Source organism: Bombina bombina, chromosome 4 (assembly GCF_027579735.1).
Source record: "Bombina bombina isolate aBomBom1 chromosome 4, aBomBom1.pri, whole genome shotgun sequence".
NCBI lineage: Eukaryota > Metazoa > Chordata > Amphibia > Anura > Bombinatoridae > Bombina > Bombina bombina.
This window is the reverse complement of record NC_069502.1, coordinates 983304971-983324827: the sequence shown is the minus strand read 5'-3', so window position 1 is coordinate 983324827 and position 19857 is coordinate 983304971. Positions and strand designations below refer to the sequence as shown.

At 44.3% G+C, this 19857-nt stretch overlaps 1 protein-coding gene across 2 annotated transcripts in view; it reads left to right on the top strand.

Annotated features, from left to right (window-relative positions):
* FANCL (FA complementation group L) overlaps window positions 1–19857 on the top strand; it is a 332294-nt gene that overhangs the window by 194469 nt on the left and 117968 nt on the right. For both annotated transcript variants that reach the window (XM_053712035.1, XM_053712034.1), the window contains one exon: window positions 2776–2844. In XM_053712035.1, coding sequence (XP_053568010.1) covers window positions 2776–2844 — 69 coding nt within the window. The remainder of the gene's footprint in view (window positions 1–2775; window positions 2845–19857) is intronic.

Genomic DNA, 19857 nt, shown 5'->3' with positions numbered 1-19857 from the left:
CGATATTCAATGCTCTTCAGGCGTGGCCTCAGCTGGCTTCGGCCAGATTCATCAGATTTCAGTCGGACAACATCACTACTGTGGCTTATATCAATCATCAGGGGGAACAAGGAGTTCCTTAGCGATGATAGAAGTTTCCAGAATAATCCGATGGGCAGAGACTCACTCTTGCCATCTATCAGCAATCTATATCCCAGGGGTAGAGAACTGGGAGGCAGATTTTCTAAGTCGTCAGACTTTTCATCCGGGGGAGTGGGAACTCCATCCGGAGGTGTTTGCTCAACTGGTTCAGCTATGGGGCACACCAGAATTGTATCTGATGGCGTCTCGTCAGAATGCCAAACTTCCATGTTACGGATCCAGGTCAAGGGATCCTCAGGCAGTACTGATAGATGCTCTAGCAGTACCCTGGTCGTTCAACCTGGCTTATGTGTTTCCACCATTCCCTCTCCTTCCGCGTCTGATTGCCAGAATCAAACAGGAGAGAGCTTCGGTGATTTTGATAGCACCTGCGTAGCCACGCAGGACTTGGTATGCAGACCTGGTGGACAGGTCATCTCTGCCACCATGAACTCTGCCACTGAGACAGGACTTTTTGATTCAAGGTCCGTTCAAGCATCCAAATCTAATTTCTCTGCAACTGACTGCTTGGAGATTGAACGCTTTATTTTATCAAAGCGGGGTTTCTCTGAGTCGGTCATAGATACCCTGATTCAGGCTCGAAAGCCTGTCACCAGGAAAATCTATCATAAGATATGGCGTAAATATCTTTTTTGGTGCGAATCCAAAGGTTACTCATGGAGTAACATCAGGATTCCTAGGATTTTGTCCTTTCTCCAAGAGGGATTGGAGAAAGGATTGTTAGCTAGTTCCTTAAAAGGACAGATATCTGCTTTGTCTATACTATTGCACAAGCGTCTGACAGATGTTCAGGCTTTCTGTCAGGCTTTAGTTAGAATCAAGCCTGTGTTTAAACCTGTTGCTCCACCATGGAGTCTAAATTTAGTTCTTAAAGTTCTTCAGGGGGTTCCGTTTGAACCCATGCATTCCATAGATATTAAGCTTCTATCTTGGAAAGTTCTGTTTCTAGTTGCTATCTCTTCAGCTCGAAGAGTTTCTGAACTATCTGCATTACAATGTGACTTGCCTTATCTTGTTTTCCATGTTGATAAGGTGGTTTTGCGTACCAAACCTGGGTTCCTCCCTAAGGTTGTTACTAACAGGAATATCAATCAGGAAATTATTGTTCCTTCTCTGTGTCCTAATCCTTCTTCTAAGAAGGAACGTCTGTTGCACAACTTGGACGTGGTTCGTGCTTTGAACTTTTATTTGCAGGGAACCAAAGATTTTCGTCAAACATCTTCTTTGTTTGTTGTCTATTCTGGAAAGCGTAGAGGTCAAAAGGCTACGGCTACCTCTCTTTCCTTTTGGCTGAAAAGCATCATCCGTTTGGCTTATGAGACTGCTGGACAGCAGCCTCCTGAAAGAATTACAGCTCACTCTACTAGAGCGGTGGCTTCCACATGGGCTTTTAAAAATGATGCTTCTGTTGAACAAATTTTTAAGGCTGCAACTTGGTCTTCACTTCATACCTTTTCCAAATTTTCCAAATTTGATACTTTTGCTACTTCGGAGGCTATTTTTGGTAAAAGGTTTTGCAAGCAGTGGTGCCTTCTGTTTAGGTTCCTGTCTTGTCCCTCCGTTCATCCGTGTCCTAAAGCTTTGGTATTGGTATCCCACAAGTAAGGATGAAACCGTGGACTCGGTACATCTTGCAAAAGAAAACAAAATTTATGCTTACCTGATAAATTTCTTTCTTTTGCGATGTACCGAGTCCACGGCCCGCCCTGTCTATTCAAGACAGATAGTATTTTTTATTGAAAACTTCAGTCACCTCTGCACCTTATAGTTTCTCCTTTTTCTTCCTTGGCCTTCGGTCGAATGACTGGGGGGTGGAGTTAAGGGGGGAGCTATATAGACAGCTCTGCTGTGGGTGCTCTCTTTGCCACAAGTAAGGATGAAACCGTGGACTCGGTACATCGCAAAAGAAAGAAATTTATCAGGTAAAATAAATTTTGTTTTTTATGGTGATTCGTGAACTTTGCAGCTTAAGTATTTTAGATCCCACATATTGCTCGTTGACTATCACCACTTTATTAAAGAAAACAAAATTTGTGCTCACCTGATAAAATTATTTTATTATGGGGGTGAGAGTCCACAAGACCTGCCTTTTTTTACTATTTATTTGGCGGCATTTCTGGTTTGCCCTTTATTTATCCTGATTTTCTGTTATCCTCCTTTTCATGGCTATAGGGTAAACTGAGGTAAACAGGGAAGTGGGAGGGATGTAAAAGCTTTTGATACGTTGAGTATATTTCTTTGGACTGGAGTTTAATCCCACATATGGTGGCAAGTGGACTCTCACAACATGAAAGAAAGGATATACACAGTATATATATATATATATATATCTTTGTGTGACCATACTTGCCATACTGCCTGTTCTCTCCTTTAGTTTGATAGGACTAGTATTTTTGTCTAAATAGATAATAATATTATTATTGTGTATGTGAAAAAGATGCTTATGTTTTCATTCATAGTTTGCAAATTAAGAGAATTTGATCTAACCCATTAATGTTGATCTTCAGTTCTTGTAGACTGCACACAGAAAAATATTTATTTTTCTTTAAATCTACACAGGCAGATTTAGATATTTTTAAGTATAGGTGTTTTACACTTAAAAATAATCTTTTTTTTTTTTTTTTTACCCCCTAGTATCCGACTGAAGGTCCAGATTGCTGTGTAGATTTCCCAATTCCCTTTTCAGTATCCTGGACACCACAGGTAAACACTTTGAAATGGTTCTCTGGTTATTCTAGTATATGTCTTGATACAATTGTTATTTTGTCAAATTAAAATAGTATTTTTTTTTCTTTATTTTTTGTGTTTCAAATTCTTATGACTTTATATTGATCCTTTGGTATTTTACTTCATTCACTACTAGTTGGTTGGAACTTCCTAAATGTCTGGTTCTTCCTCTTCTACTGTAAGTGTGCCATCTTTCTTGTATTTATCTGTCCTATTTTGTATTTCTCAACATTTAAAGATTTTAAAACAGAACCGTGGAGGATTGGGGAGAAGTCAGGGCTGAGAGCCAGGGATTATTGATCAGGGCACAGTTGGGTATTTCAGAGAGGGCATATGGGTTCTCAGCTTTAAATGAGTGAAACTAGGACTAATGTGGAAACGAGAGAGAGCAGGAAATAGCTTGTAAATTGAGAGGATCTTGTAAATTGCTGGTTAATTTGGAGCTTTGTTCGGTAGTGTGGGCTGTGGACCTGCTCCTGCAAGAATTGCTTTTTTGTTATTGTTTTCATGTAATTTAGCTATGAAAATTTGAGGATTCTTAGCGCCCATATAGGCTCCTCTTAATATGACAAATGGGGATGCAGTTTTGCTATTGCTATTTGCTTTAACATAGAGATACATACATACACTTTTCTGTATATATATATTTATGTGTGTATATGTGTGTGTGTTTGTTGATATATGTGTGTATATATATTTAAAGACATATATACACATAAATACATGTATATACAACCCCAATTCCGAAATAGTTGGGACAGTATGGAAAAAAAAAAAAAAGTAATTTGAAAATTCAACTCACCCTGTGCTATATTTTTTCTTCTTAAATGGAAAGATTCCACAGTTGCATTCATTACTTTTCGGAAATAAGAACCTGACCACCAGGAGGGGGCAAAAACAACCCAGCCAAAGGCTTAAATACTCCTCCCACTCCCCTCATCCCCCAATCATTCTTTGCCTTTCGTCCCAGGAGGATGGCAGAGAAGTGTCAGAATTTTACATTTTTGTTTTTGTCTCTTATGGAGGGTAGTACTCTTCGGCAGGGACAGGGAGTTTTAAGTAGTCCTGTCAGTCTTTCAGTGAGGGCTTGGATGAAAGTTAGAGTCCGGAGATGCAGGGAGTTTTTTTCTGTGAAACCATCCCGACTCATATTAACAGCTCCTCAAGCAATCAGCATTGTCAAACTTCGCTGCTTGCTTTCTTCTCTCAATTCCATGGCGGAGGCGATGCTACTTTCCGTCACACTGGGCCATGTTCCTGTTCCACGGCGTCGATTCCAGTAAGATAGTTTCATTTTACTTTATTTGTCAATGTACAGTAATATGAATGTTTCCCTAGAGGCTACCACCTTGTGGGTCTAACTTATACATAAGGGTCTCAGTGAGTCTCTTTTAGTCCTTTGGAAGTGACGTGGCCTATTGGTTGGGTGCAGTTGAGCGGTTTGGCCTTCATTTTTAGGCGTCTGGATTTGTCCTTTTGGGCTTGATCCAACAGCTTGTACAGGATAGCTGTCTAGCATGCGGAAGGTTTGCAGTGTGAAACCAGTTGCAGCTTTTGACACCTTGCATGTGTATGCGTAAGATGTTTGTAGTGTATCAAGATGCAGCTCTTGCTCTTTGACGTGTGCTGTCTGTCTGAGTTATAAGAGACCCTTGGGTCTTCTTCCATTGTCTCCGGGTAAGTTGGATCTCCTTTTAGGGATCTGTTTTCCGAGTAATGGTTGTTCCCTGCGGGAACTTATTTTAGCTTGGGGTTTTCCGGAGCTGGGTAGGCTTAGTGCCTTTCTCTACCTTGTGTCTTCTGCTTGTGCGGAGGTGATAGGGAGACTAGTCCTGCTAGTAGGATTTTTTTGACCTTGAGATTTCCCTTTAATTGTCCTGAGGCTCTGAGAAGTATCTTCATACGACTTCTAGCCTTGTTCCTTGGAGCGTTTAACTTAGCTAGTGGTGGTTCCTTCCTTTGGTCGGGGCTTTCGAGTTATTCACGCTATCCGGTTTCTCTGGATATGCATCCATACCCTTGTGTCTGGCTTTTTGCCCAGTTGGGATGTAAGTTCTAAGGTAAGGTTTGCCTGAACTATTAGGTGCCCTGACCTGTTTTTCTCCACGAGACTTCCGGTTGCTGAAGCTTCGCTTGGCCTTTTTCCTGACCCAGTCTTGGGTGGTTTTGGAAACTTGGATCTTAGGGCTGGTCGGGGTGTTCCACGGTAGTGGGAACTGGGGCTATGTCCTTGCTCCATCTACCTAACCTGGTCATGGTTGGCCAGGATTTCGGAAGTATTTTTTACTCTTTTGCCACAAAGTGACCCATGTCATCTGGTGATTAACCGTGTGGCTTGAGCCTCAAGGGTGGGTGGTTCATACCCAGCTGCTGGCGTTGGATGTCCCAATTTCTGGTGCGCCTTAAGGCTGCATTCCCCTGGTCAGCTTGCCAGTATTCCCGTGGATTCCCTGCTCTGCAGGCGAAGGGGTTGGCTGTGCCTCTGCTTGGCAAGCTACTTGTAGGGTGGTCCTTTTCTAGGACATCTGTGTAGGGATTTTCTCTTCCCATTAGCCGGTGACTTCGGGCCTTGAGGACAGTTGTTGCCCTTCCGGCATCATCCCTTTTCTTTGGGGGATATTCTCCTCCTTATGGAGATAAAGTCCTTGCTTGGGGCTTCTCCTGAATGGGAGGCAGAAAGGTGAGATTGTTTCCCCCGGAGGTCTTGCTGACTCCAAGCAGACTTGTTGGGCCTTTATTTTGATAGTTCATTAGGTCTATAGCCTTGTTGTCTGTTTTCCGAGTCATGTTGTACTTGTACTCTGTGGGGATGGCTGTGCTATCCTTACGCTCATTCCTGTACCTGTTTCGGGATTCTTTTGTTCCCCTGTTTTGGATCCCTGAGGCTGGGTTGGTCCAGCTGGCTGTGGGTCTGCAGGTCAGGATGGCCAAGCGGTCAAGGGAGCTTTGTTCGGTCACAGTCTCCTCTGGATGTGTGAGCTTTGTTGAGTATCCTGTTAGCTTAGCCTGCTAGGATATAAATTTTCCTTTCAACTAGCTCCATTAATTTCAGAAGAGAGTTTACTCTTCCTTCGGGTTCTGAGGGTATACTATCCTTCTCGGGGGGCCTCGATTGAGGTTTTGTGTTCCTCTTTTTAGGGACCTGTGTGTAGGTCCTGCGACTTAGGTTGCCTGGAGCGTGCCTTCTGTCCGGGGGTTGTTTTTGCAGTCTGTTTGTTGATTGACTGCTTCTTCTTCCTCGCAAGTATCCTCTGTCTCGTCCTGTTATGGACTCTGTGTTCTCAAACTTGGGGTTTCTCACCTGGGTGTATTACACACTTGTTCATGGTCGAATGCCTTGGTATTCCTGATACTGGGAGAACTTTGCCTCTTCAGTTGCAATCCGTGCTTGCAGGATGTTGGAGAGACGTCTGTTCTGTCTCTGTACCCGGGTTTCGCTTGGTATAGGCGTGGCCTCCTTTCCCTGTTTGGGCTCCTTTGGGTCTCTGTGAGCTGGGCTCACTCGTGGAGGTGTTCTTTTTTGTATTAGGGGACCTTTCGGTTTCCTTGGTTCTCCTTTACCTTGTTCCCTTGGGGGTTTCAGCTGGTGTCTCCTTCATTTGTAGAGATGAGCGGTGGAGGACTGTTTGTTGGGCGACGGTGTCTTTTGGAGGACTGTTGGCTCAGTTGAGTCCTTTGCAGTCTCTGGTTTGGCTTCTGGACTAACTGCGAGTCAGTGTTATTGGGGCTTTTCCTCTTAAGGTTTTCTCGGCTTCGGACAAAGCAGGGTTTTTTATCGGGTAGATGTTCAGGCTTGGTGCCCTCAGTATGGGCCACCTATTGTACCCTCCCGTCTTGGCATTCAGTATCCTCCACAGCTCTCCACACGTAATTTTATGTGGGGCGTATTTATATTCTTCTGGCACCTTTCACCCTGATATTTCTTTTACTGTTCCTTGTTCCTCAGCAGAATGACTGGGGGATGAGGGGAGTGGGAGGAGTATTTAAGCCTTTGGCTGGGTTGTCTTTGCCTCCTCCTGGTGGCCAGGTTCTTATTTCCCAAAAGTAATGAATGCAGCTGTGGACTCTTTACATCAGAAGAAAAGGAAATGATCAGGTAAGCATAATTTATGTAATTTCGTGATTCAGATAGAGCATGAATTTTTAAGCAACTTTCTAATTTACTCCTATTATCACATTTTCTTCATTCTGTTAGTATCTTTATTTGAAAAGCAAGAATGTAAGTTTAGATGCCGGCCCATTTTTGGTGAACAACCTGGGTTGTTCTTGCTGATTGGTGGATAAATTTACCCACTAATAAACAAGTGTTGTCCAGTGTACTAAACTAAAAATTAGAGTAAATTAGAAAGTTGCATGCTCTATCTGAATCACAAAAGAAAAAAATTATCTTCAGTGTCCCTTTAAAGATAGTGATCATATGAAGCCATTTATTATCACTTAGTTGGTTGGCTGCTTTTTAAATCATAATAACAGAATTCACCCAAATGGCCCTGATCAAAAGTTTACATACCCTTGAATGTTTGGCCGTGTTACAGACACACAAGGTGACACACACAGGTTAAAATGGCAATTAAAACATAAATTATGCTTACCAGATAATTTCCTTTCCTTATGTATGAGGAGAGTCCACGGCCTTATTCCTTACTTGTGGGAAATACACCTCAGCCAAAGGCTTAAATACCTCCCCCACTTCCCTCATCCCCCAGTCATTCTGCCGAGGGAACAAGGAACAGTAGGAGAAATATCAGGGTATAAATGGTGCCAGAAAAACAAAACAAACATTTCGGTCCGTACATCGGAGAATACGTGCTGGCGCCGTGGAATCTCCTCATAGAGAAGGAAAGGAAATTATCTGGTAAGCATAATTTATGTTTTCCTTCTTAATATGAGGAGAGTCCACAGCCTCATTCCTTACTTGTGGTAAACATATACCCAAGCTTTAGAGGACACTGAATGAGACGGGAGGGTAAAAGAGAGGCGGACCCTATTCTGAGGGCAACACAGCCTGCAAAACCTTTCTCCCAAAAGCTGCTTCAGCGGAAGTAAAAACATCAATCTTGTAAAATTTTGAATAGATATGTAAGGAGGACCAGGTAGCCGCCCTAGAAATCTGCTCCATAGAAGCCTTATTCTTAAAGGCCCAAGAGGAAGCCGCTGCTCTAGTAGAATGAGCCTTGATCCTCTGAGGAGGCTTATGTCCCGCTGTCTCATAAGCTTAGCGAATGATGCTCCTCAACCAAAAGGATAAGGAAGTAGACGAGGCCTTGTGCCCCCTACGCCTCCCAGAATAGACAACAAACAAAGAAGAAGTCTGTCTAAACTCCTTTGTAGCCCGAAGATAGAACTTCAGGGCCCGAACCACATCCAAATTATGAAGTAACCGTTCCTTCGCAGAAGAAGGATTAGGGCACATAGAAGGAACCACAATCGCCAGATTGATTTTGCAATCTGAAACTAGCTTAGGAAGAAACCCTAACCCAGTACGAAGAACAGCCTTATCAGAATGAAATACTAGGTAAGGAGGCTCACATTGCAAGGCCACTAACTTAGATACTCTGCGCGCCGAGGCAGTAGCCAGTAGAAAAAGAACCTTCCAAGACAGTAACTTGATGACAACTGCATGCATAGGCTTAAATGGAGTCTTTTGCAGAACCTTAAGAACAAGATTTAAACTCCAAGGAGGTGCGCTAGATCCAAACACAGGCCTGATTTTAGTCAGAGCCTGAATGAAAGACCGAACATCTGGCAGCTCAGCGAGCCTCTTGTGAAGTAAAACATATTGGGCCGAGATCTGTTCCTTTAGGGAAATAGCAGAGATGCCCTTCTCCAGACCATCCTGGAGAAAAGAAAGAATCCTGGAGACCCTGTCCTTATGCCAGGGAAATCCACGTTCCTCACACCAGAGTAGGTCCTCCACACCTTATGATAGATGTGACGCGTAATCGGCTTACGCGCTTGAATGAGAGTATCAATAACCCTCTCAGAAAAACCTCTCTTGGCAAGGACTAAGCATTCAATCTCCACGCAGTCAGCCTCAGAGAATCTAGATTTTGATGAACAAAAGGACCTTGCTCCAGAAGATCCCTGCGACAAGGTAACCTCCATGGAGGAGATGAGGACATCCCCACCAGATCCGCAAACCGCATCCTTTGTGGCCAAGATGGAGCAATTAGAATCACTGATACTTTCTCCTGCTTGATTCGGGCCATTACACGAGTTAGAAATGGTAACGGCGGCCAGAAGAGGCCAAGCCTTCAGAGCATTGAAGATTGCTCGAAGTTCCAAAATGTTGATCGGGAGGAGGGTTTCCTCTCAAGTCCGCAGGCCCTGTGCCTTCCTAGCACCCCAAACAGCTCCCCATCCTGTGAGACCTGTGTCTGTAGTCACAATCTCCCAGGATGTGCTCAAGAAGGATGTCCCTGGGACAGGTGATCTGGACAGAGCCACCAAGAGAGCGATTCTCTCGACCGGTTGTCCAGAGAAATCTGTTGAGACATATCCAAATGATCGCCGTTCCACTGACTCAGCATGCACAGCTGAAGTGGTCTGAGGTGGAATCTGGCAAAAGGAATGATGTCCATGCAGGTCATCATAAGACCAACTACCTCCATACACCGAGCCACAGAGGGCCTCAAGGAGGTCTGGAGGGCAAGACAAGCGCGAGTTAGTTTGCAACGTCTCTGGTCTGTAAGAAATATCCTCATGGATATGGAGTCTATTATAGTACCCAGGAATTTCTCCCTGGTATTGGGAATAAGAGAACTCTTTCCTAAGTTTATCTTCCATCCATGAGATTGAAGAAGAAAAATAAGTGCTTTCGAATGGTCTGTTGCCAGACGACAGGATGGTGCTTGAACCAGATTATCGTCCAAGTATGGCGCTACTGCTCTACCTCTGGTTCTGGCCACTGCAAGCAGAGCCCCCAGAACCTTCGTAAAAACTCTTGAAGCAGTAGCTAGACCAAACAGAAGTGCAATAAACTGGAAGTGCTGATCCAGGAACGGAAACCATAGGAACTGGAAGTGTTCCTTGTGTATGGGGATGTGAAGGTAAGCATCCTTCAGATCTATTGTGGTCATGAACTGTCCTTCTTGTACTAAGGGAAGAATGGACCTTATTATTATTATTATTATTATTATTATTATTATTATTATTATTGGTTATTTGTAGAGCGCCAACAGATTCTGCAGCACTTATTGTCTCCATCTTGAACGAGGGGAAAGATAGGAATTTGTTTAAGCACTTTAGGTCCAGAATCAGGCGAAAAGTTCCCTCCTTCTCTGGGACCACAAAAAGATTTGAGTAGTATCCCAGATCTCTTTCTGCCAGAGCTACCGGGACAATAACTCCCAGGGAGGAGAGATCCCCCACGCACCCTAAAAAGGCCTCTCTCTTTTCTGGCCTTGAAGACAGGTTTGACAAGAGGAATCTGCCCTTGGGTGAATGAGACTTTAAAACCTATCCTGTATCCCTGAACGATGACCTCCAGAACGCACTGGTCTTGCTTTTCCCCAAACCAAGCTTCCGAAAATAGAGACAGTCTGTACCCTACCAGAGCCGGATTAGGGGCCGCCCCTTCATGCCGACTTTGTCTCGGTGGGTGCTTGAATTTATTCCAGGACTGAGCTGGTTTCCAAGATCCCTTAGATTGTTCAGGCTTTGCGGCCGGTTGCTGATGTTGGGATTTATCCTAACGAAAAGGAACGAAAATTAGGACCTTGTCCTTTAGGTTTGTTCTTCTTATCCTGCGGTAAAAAGGCACCCTTGCCTCCAGTAACCGTGGATATGATTGAGTTCAGGCCTCGACCCAAAAAAATAATTTTTCCCTTAAATGGGAGGGAAAGAAGTATAGATTCCAAAGTCATGTCAGCCGACCAAGACTTCAGCCAGAGTGCCCTACAGGCTAGAACAGAAAAACCTGAAGCCTTGGCATTCAGGCAAATAATCTGCATATTTGCATCACAAATAAAACAATTAGCCACTCTCAAGGCCTTAATTCTTTCCTGGATCACTTCGAGGGGACCCTCCACCTCAATCAACTCAGATAAGGATTGGCACCAAAAGGCAACTGCTGCAACATCCACTGCCAGTTGAAACAAATATCCTGTATGTTGAAACATCTTTCTTAACAGAGTTTCTAACTTCTTATCCATGGGCTCTTTAACCCCTTAACGACTGAGGACGTGCAGGGTACGTCCTCAGAAAAAAGGCAATTAACGCCTGAGAACGTACCCTGCACGTCCTCAGTGTGGAAAGCAGCTGGAAGCGATCCTGATCACTTCCAGCTGTTTTCCGGTTATTGCAGGATGCCTCGATATTGAGGCATCCTGCAATAACATTTTTTACCCCTCCGGTGCAGAGAGAGCCACTCTGTGGCCCTCTCTGCACCGGACATCGATGGCCGCATTCGTTGGTGGGTGGGAGCTGAAGTGGGAGGTGGGTGGGCGGCCATCGATGGCTTCTTGGTCAGAGAGGGGGGCGGGATCGGGGGCGGTATGGCCGGGGGCGCGCACGGGCGCGCGCGCATGCACGGGGGATGGTGGGCGGGCGCGTGCACGGGGAGGGAGCGGGTGGGAACCACTTACACTACAGAAACATTTTTTTTTTATTATGGGGAGAAAGGAGGGATAAAATCCCTGATTAAAGTCATCTAAGGGATCTGGGAGGGGGTGGGGGATTAGTCTTGGGGGGGGGGAAGCTACACTGCAGAAAAACCAAAAATAAAAAAAAATAAAGACATTTTTACATGCAAACTGGGTACTGGCAGACAGCTGCCAGTACCCAAGATGGCCCCCAATAAGGCAGAGGGGGAGGGTTAGAGAGCTGTTTTTGGGGGGGATCAGGGAGGTTGGGGGCTAAGGGGGGGAATCTTACACAGCAGCATATGTAAATATGCTATATATAAAAAAAGGATACCTTTTATTTTAGTACTGGCAGACTTTCTGCCAGTACTTAAGATGGCGGGGACAATTTTTGGGGTGGGGGAGGAAAGAGAGCTCTTTGGGAGGGATCAGGGGGTCTGATGTGTCAGGTGGGAAGCTGATCTCTACACTAAAGCTAAAATTAACCCTGCAAACTCCATACAAGCTACCTAATTAACCCCTTCATTGCTGGGCATAATTCACGTGTTGTGCGCAGTGGCATTTAGCGGCCTTCTAATTACCAAAAAGCAACACCAAATCCATATATGTCTGCTATTTTTGAACAAAGGAGACCCCAGAGAAGCATTTACAACCATTTGTGCCATAATTGCACAAAATGTTTGTAAATGATTTCAGTGAGAAATCTAAAATTTTGAAAAATTTAACGTTTTTCTTTATTTGATCGCATTTGGCGGTGAAATGGTGGCATGAAATATACCAAAATGGGCGTAGATCAATACTTTGGGTTGTCTACTACACTACACTAAAGCTAAAATTACCCCAAAAAGCTCCCTACATGCTCCCTTATTAACCCCTTCCCTGCTGTGCATAATACACGCATGGTGCGCAGTGGCATTTAGCTGCCTTCTAATTACCAAAAAGCAACGTCAAAGCCATATATGTCTGCTATTTCTGAACAAAGGGGATTCCAGAGAAAAATTTACAACCATTTATGCCATAATTGCACAAGCTGTTTGTAAATAATTTCAGTGAGAATCCTAAAGTTTGTGAAAAAATTTGTGAAAAAGTGAACAATTTTTTTTATTTGATCGCATTTGGTGGTGAAATGGTGGCATGAAATATACCAAAATGGGCCTAGATCAATACTTTGGGATGTCTTCTAAAAAAAAATATATACATGTCAAGGGATATTCAGGTATTCCTGACAGATATCAGGGTTCCAATGTAACTAGCGCTCATTTTGAAAAAAAGTGGTTTGGAAATAGCAAAGTGCTACTTATATTTATTGCCGTATAACTTGGAAAAAAAAGCAAAGAACGTGTAAACATTGGGTATTTCTAAACTCTGGACAAAATTTAGAAATTATTTAGCATGGGTGTTTTTTGGTGGTTGTAGATGTGTAACAGATTTTGGGGGACAAAGTTAGAAAAAGTGTGTTTTTTTCCATATATTCCTCATATTTTATATTTTTTTTTATAGTAAATGATAAGATATGATGAAAATAATGGTATCTTTAGAAAGTCCATTTAATGGCGAGAAAAACGGTATATAATATGTGTGGGTACATTAAAAGAGTAAGAGGAAAATTACAGCTAAACACAAACACTGCAAAAATGTAAAAATAGCCTTGGTCCCAAATGGACAGAAAATGGAAAAGTGCTGTGGTCATTAAGGGGTTAAACAATGAACTATCCTCAAGAGGGATAGTAGAGTGCTTAGCAAGTGTGGAGATAGCGCCATCCACCTTAGGGATGGAACCCCAGAACTCCAATTGAGAGCCCGGAACCGGGAATAATTTCTTTAAAGAAGAACGGAGTCTCTCCCATTAATTGTTAATAATGTTCGCCATCTTAACAGGAACCGGGAAAGTCTGTGGAACAACCCTATCCTCGTAAACCTTATCTAATTTAGGAATGCAGGGTTCCTCGGGCAGCTTAGGCTCAGGAACCTCTAAAGTAGCAAAAACTTCCTTTAGCAGAAAGCATAAATGTTCAATCCTAAATCTGAAGTCTGGTTCCTCCGCAGCTGGAGGTTTAGAGGCAGTAGATTCCGACCCAGAAAGAGCGTCCTCTGAAGTATCAGAGGTGTCCTCGTCAGCGGATAATCTGGCACAGATAAATCCAACAAACTAGTAGATGACCCCTGGGAAGGATAGCAACATTTAACCTTGCGCTTAGCAGGGCGAGGTAAATCACCAAAGGCCGCAGACACTGCCATTTATTATTGATCAGCAAAATCTGGTGGTAAAAGGGCCCCTCCCGATGGAGGATTAGGAGTGCTACGGGAAGCTGCATGTGTAATTTCAACAATTATTTCCAAGAAAACATATGCTTAAGAGGCTTACCGCATCGGTGGTGATCAAAAGTAGTGGAAGTCTACCTCCAAACAGAATCCTCTGTATCCCCACAGTAAACGCTCACCTCCGTGCAATGGCGTGTATCACCTATTCCACTTGCTGCGCCCAGCCTCACTTACACACCAGGTAGATCTCACCGGTGAGGGCTTCTTTAACACTGAGACAGCTAGGGCTCTCCAAACCCCTCTTATCCAAAATGAAACATGCAGAAACAATTTCACGGTCCTAGTGAAGGAAAGGCAGGGAAAGATTCCTTTAGTTTAAAAATACATTTTATTTGATACTTGCATTAAAAGCAATACCGGTACAGCATACAGACAGACAACACAGCTGACGCATTTCCTGCCTCACGGGCAGTTCATCAGAGCTCACAATATAAACAGGTATTAAACTTAGGTAAAGAGGGAGTACCCTCTAACATGTCAGAGTCCTCCATAGCTTGCGCTTACAATCGGACTAATGAAAAAAGGATAACAGGCACCTTTATACCCCCAATGGCTGGGGCACTCACCACCTCCTATGACCCAGGCCCAACAGAGAAACTGATTTGTCTCCGGTAAACCGCACGGTCAGGAAGAAGAGGAAATCAGTGTGACCACGCCCGGGCATGTGGTGAGCCATGCAGGACTGCCCCTACGCAGCTAAATTATGTTCCAACCCCTACCTGAGCCTCATCTCACACATACACAGCAGCAGACATAATAAAATAGAAACAATTATGTGATTAATCCCCTATGTTCAATAACCCCCTTCTGAGGGTATTAACCCTTTATTCCATGCAGATAAAAGGAGCCACACTGTGATCCTGTCTTCTTGCGTTATCATGAGTGTATAAAAATTAAACAATCTTACCGGTATCTATGCCAGGGAACAGAAACACAGCCTCTCAAGTTTGACAGTCTTGTAGCATCACTCCTGACATGGACTTGAGTGAGAAAAGCAGGCAGTGAAACTCGTCAACACTGATTGCTTAGGAGCTGTTTATACGGGTCTGGATGGGTTGGCAGAAAGACTCTCCCTGCATCTCCAGAACCTAACTTTCATCAATGCTCTCACTGAGAGGCTGACAAGACTACTTAAAACTCCAGTCCCATTCCGAAGGGTAGATACCCTTCATAAGGAACTACTCTGTATCTTCTGACACTTCTCTGCCAATCTCCTGTGACGAAAGGCAAAGAATGACTGGGGGATGAGGGAAGTGGGGGAGGTATTTAAGCCTTTGGCTGGTGTGTCTTTGCCTCCTCCTGGTGGCCAGGTTCTGTATTTTCCGCAAGTAAGGAATGAGTCCGTGGACTCTTCTCATATTAAGAAGGAAAGGTTAATTTCCCACATCTGTGGCTTTTTAAATTGCAATTAATGTCTGTGTATGAGTATGTTAGCTCTCACGTAAATGCACTGATCAAGCTAGATACTGAGCCATGGGGAGCAGAAAAGTAATGGAACTTTATAGAGATGGAAAATGATATAAAAAGATATCCAAAGCCTTGAAAATGCCAGTCAGTACTGTTCAGTCACTTATTAAGAAGTGGAAAATCCGGGATCTCTTAATACCAAGCCAAGGTCAGGTAGAGCAAGAAAGATTTCAGACACAACTGCCAGAAGAATTGCTCAGGATACAAAGAAAAACCAACATGTCACCTCAGGAGAAATACAGGCTTCTCTGGAAAAAGACGGTGTGGTTGTGTCAAGGAGCACAATACAGTGATACTTTAAAATTAGCTGAATGGTCGAATTGCCAGAAAGAAGCCTTTACTGCACCAATGCCACAAAAAAGCGCAGTTAAAATATGCCGACAACACTTTGACATGCCTCACAGATTCTGGCACACTGTAATTTGGAGTGACGAGACCAAAATTGAGCTTTATGGTCACAACCATAAGCGCTATGTTTGGAGAGGGGTCAACAAGGCCTATAGTGAAAAGAATACCATCCCCACTGTGAAGTATGGTGGTGGCTCACTGATGTTTTTTTGGGGGGTGAGCTCTAAGGCACAGAGAACCTTGTGAAAATTGATGTTAAGATGAATACAGCATGTTATCAGATAATACTGGCAAACAATGTGCATTCTTCTGCACGTAAACTGCTCATGGGACGCTCTTGGACTTTCCAACAATGACCCTAAGCACAAGGCCAAGTTGACCCTCCAGTGGTTACAGCAGAAAAATGTAAAGGTTCTGGAGTGGCCATCACAGTCTCCTGACCTTAATATCGTCAAGCCACTCTAGGGAAATCTCAAACATGCGGTTTATGCAAGACTACCAAAGACTTTGCATGACCAGGAGGTATTTTACCAAGACAAATGGGCAGCTATAACACCTGCAAAAATTCGAGACCTCATAGACATTATTACAAAAAGGCACTTAGGGGTCGATTTATCATGTCTGGCGGACAGCGTATCATGTCCGCCAGACATCGCTGAATGCCGACAGCATATGCGGTCGGTATGTAACATTGCACAAGCAATGAACTACTTGTGCAATGCCGCCCCCTGCAGGTTCGCGGCTAATCGGCCACTAGCATATGTGATCGGCTGATTGATGTCTGCAGCCTCAGAGGCGGCGGGCGAGTTAAGGAGCAGCAGTCTTAAAGGGACACAACCCAATTTTTTTCTAGGGCTGGTTTGGGGTTCCCCAGTTACTAGGAACTTGGGCTATGTCCTTTTACTTGGACTAATTGACCTGGTCACGATTGGCCAGGTTGTCTGAGTGCTGATGCTCATTGGGCTTCCCTTGGTCAGCTTTCTGTGGTAACCTTATGGATTCACTGCTCTGCAGGCGAATGGGTTTGCAGTGTCTCTGGTGCAGCTATTGCACATTGTATGTGTGTTAGCAAGCTAATTCCTTAGGGGGATTTATCTGTTTTGGAGATTGATCTCTCTTTTTAGCCTGTGGCTTTGTGTCTTGTGGGCAGGTGCTCTGCCTTTTTGGCCCCATCCATTTTATTAGGGTGGGGGGCTTATACTCTTTATGGAGGTGTGGTCCTTTTTCCAGGAATTCTCTTGGATTCTGGAGGTTGGAACTGAGAGTTAACCTTTCAGAGAGGTGTGTTTTTCTCTGGGTTGTTACGTTCCATCTGGAGTCTTGCTGGCTCCGTGTCAAGACTATGGTGGGCCTTTTTGTTAGATTCCTTTGGGTCTACGGGCTTGTCGTCTGTTTCTAAGGAGTCGGGTTGGCATCTGTGCTCTGTTGGGATGTATGTGGCCATTCTTCCACTTGTTTTTGAGCTGGTGTTGGGGTCCTTCTGTTCCCCTGTTTCAGACCTGCCGATGCTTGGGCTGGCTCGGCTGGGAGTGGGTTCTGAGATGTGTTGTCTTCTTCAGGATCTAGGTTGGCATAGTAGATATCTCCCTGGACTTGCAAGCAGAAGGTCCAGGGTTACCATACACCTTCATGTTCTGGATGTAACCTCTCTCTCTTGGGGGTGCAGTGGGCCTCGTTGAGGTTATGTACTTCCCCTTTTGGAGCCCTGGGTGTAGGTCTGGCGGCTTCGATTGCCTAGAGTGTGCCCTCTGTCTGGGAGTTTTCTTTTGCAATCTGTTTTCTTGCTGGCCGCTTTTTACTTCTCCGCAAGTATTCTTCTGTGCCATCCTGATGATGGTTGCATGTTTTTGACTCAGGGTTTTTTGTCCGGGTCTGTTACACATTCTTTTTTGTCTGAATACTTTATAGTATTCTTAGTTCTGATGATGTGAGGACTCTGTCTTCAGTTGTCTTTCGGTGCTTTGCACGATGTTGAGAGAAGGGTTTCTCTGTTTAGATGCCCAGTCCTAAACCTCTGGTTTCTGCTTGGTCTGGGCGTAGCCTCCCCTTGTCTGTCAGGGTCCATTTGGATCTTTGTGAGCTGGGCTCGCTATTGGGGGTTTTCCTTTTGTGGATTTTGGGGTGAGCTTTCGGTTTCCCTTCTGTTCTTCCTTGCCCTATCTTTTGGGGAGTTTAGGTTGGTGTTCCCCTCTTTAGTGAGGGACAGACTGTTGGATGACTGTTTCTCCTGGAGGACTGTTGGCTCAGTTGAGTCTGATTTTGCCGTCTCTAGCTAGGCTTCTGGACTATCTGCTGGTCAGTGTCCTTGGGGCCTTTCCTTTTTAAAGTTTTCTCTGCTTCGGACGAATCAGGGTTTTTGTTGGGTAGTGGTTTCAGGCTTGGTGCTCTCAGAATGGGCCGCCTATTGTACCCTCCCGTTTTGGCATTCAGTGTCCTCTTTAGCTTGGGTATGGTTTTCCCAAAAGTAATGAATGCGACTGTGGACTCTTTCCCATTAGGAAGAAAAACATAAATTATGCTTACCTGATAATTTCATTTTCTTCCGTGGGAAAGAGTCCACAGCCCCCCACATGTTTTTTTTTTTTATGTGGGGCGTCTTAGTTGTATTCTTTTGGCAACTTTTCACCCTGATATTTCTTCTACTGTTCTTTGTTCCTCGGCAGAATGAGTGGGGGATGAGGGAACTGGGAGGAGTATTTAAGCCTTTGGCTTGGGTGTCTTTGCCTCCTTCTGGTGGCCAGGTTCTAATTTCCCAAAAGTAATTAATGCGGCTGTGGACTCTTTCCAATGGCAGAAAATGAAATTATCAGGTAAGCATAAAAATGTATGTTTTCTGGTGGCTCCCTTATCTGGCTAACATTCTAGTTCAGGCTTCTTCCTTTCAGAAGGTGTTTGAACACACAGAGCTTTTACTGTCTCTGCTTTGCAGACATGGCTGGTGCATAAATATGCCAAAGAGCTCTGGTTCTAGCCACTCGAGTCTGCTTCCTTGGATCTATAATAGACTCAGCGTCCATCGCGCTACCTCTAATGTCAGATCACAAACTAAATCTTCAGTCGGCTTTTCTTCTTAAATGGAAAGAGTCCACAGCTGCATTCATTACTTTTGGGAAATAAGAACCTGCCCACAAGGAGGAGGCAAAGACACCCCAGCCAAAGGCTTAAATACTCCCACTCCCCTGATCCCCCAGTCATTTTTTGCCTTTCGTCCCAAGAAGTTGGCAGAGAAGTGTCAGCATTTTTAATTTTGGTTTTTGGAGGGTAGTTTTAAGTAGTCCTGTCAGTCTCTCAGTGAGGGCTTGGATTAAAGTTAGAGTCCGGAGATGCAGGAAGAGTCTTTCTGCAAAACCATCCCGACTCATATTAACAGCTCCTCAAGCAATCAGGCGTTGTCGAACTTCGCTCCGCTGCCTGCTTTCTTCTCTCAAGTCCATGGCGAAGGCGATGCCACTATTCGTCACACTTGAAAGGCTGTGTTCCTGTTCAACGGCGTAGATTCCGGTAAGATCTTTTAATTTTACTTTATCCTCAATGTACTCTAATGTGAATGTTTTCCCAAGAGGCTTCAACACCTTGCGGGTCTAACTACATGACATAAGGGTCTCAGTGAGTCTCTGTTAGTATCTTGGAATCAAGGGTTAATATCTCCTGAGGGGGGTTATTGAACAGGGGGGGTTTCTAATCATGTTTGTTATTGATTCAACCTGCTTATGTGTGATGTTTATGGGCTCGTGGTTTGGAACTTTGAGGCCTTTGGAAGTGATGCAGCCTTTTGGTTGGGCGTGCTTTTTGGACTGTACGGTTCACCTTGTGTTCGGGTGTGGTTACGTTCCATTTTCCATTTCCGCATTCCCGACCGTGTGACGAAGGAAATTTTCTAGTCCGCAGGGGTCTGATCATAGGTGGTGAGTGCCCCAGCCATTGGGGTTGTCAGGTGCCATTTTTTTTTTACTACTTTAGTCCATACTTATATATCCTTTATCCAGTTATGGAGGATTCTGATGCTGAGACTGTGCTAATTTCAGATTCAGTTAAGGAGGATTCTGATACTAAGACTATTTTGATTTCAGATTCTGTGTCCGGTGACGAATCCAGATTGGCCTCGTTGACACGTGTCAACCAGTTTTGTTCCATATGCCATATGAGAGCGCCTAGTTCCTCGGGCTCGGGGAATCAAGGGTCTGCTGAGCCATCCGCCTCTGGGGGTCCCGTCCTCCGAGAGGCGAGTTTCCTACCAATTTATACTTCTTCACATGCGGGTAACCCAGTT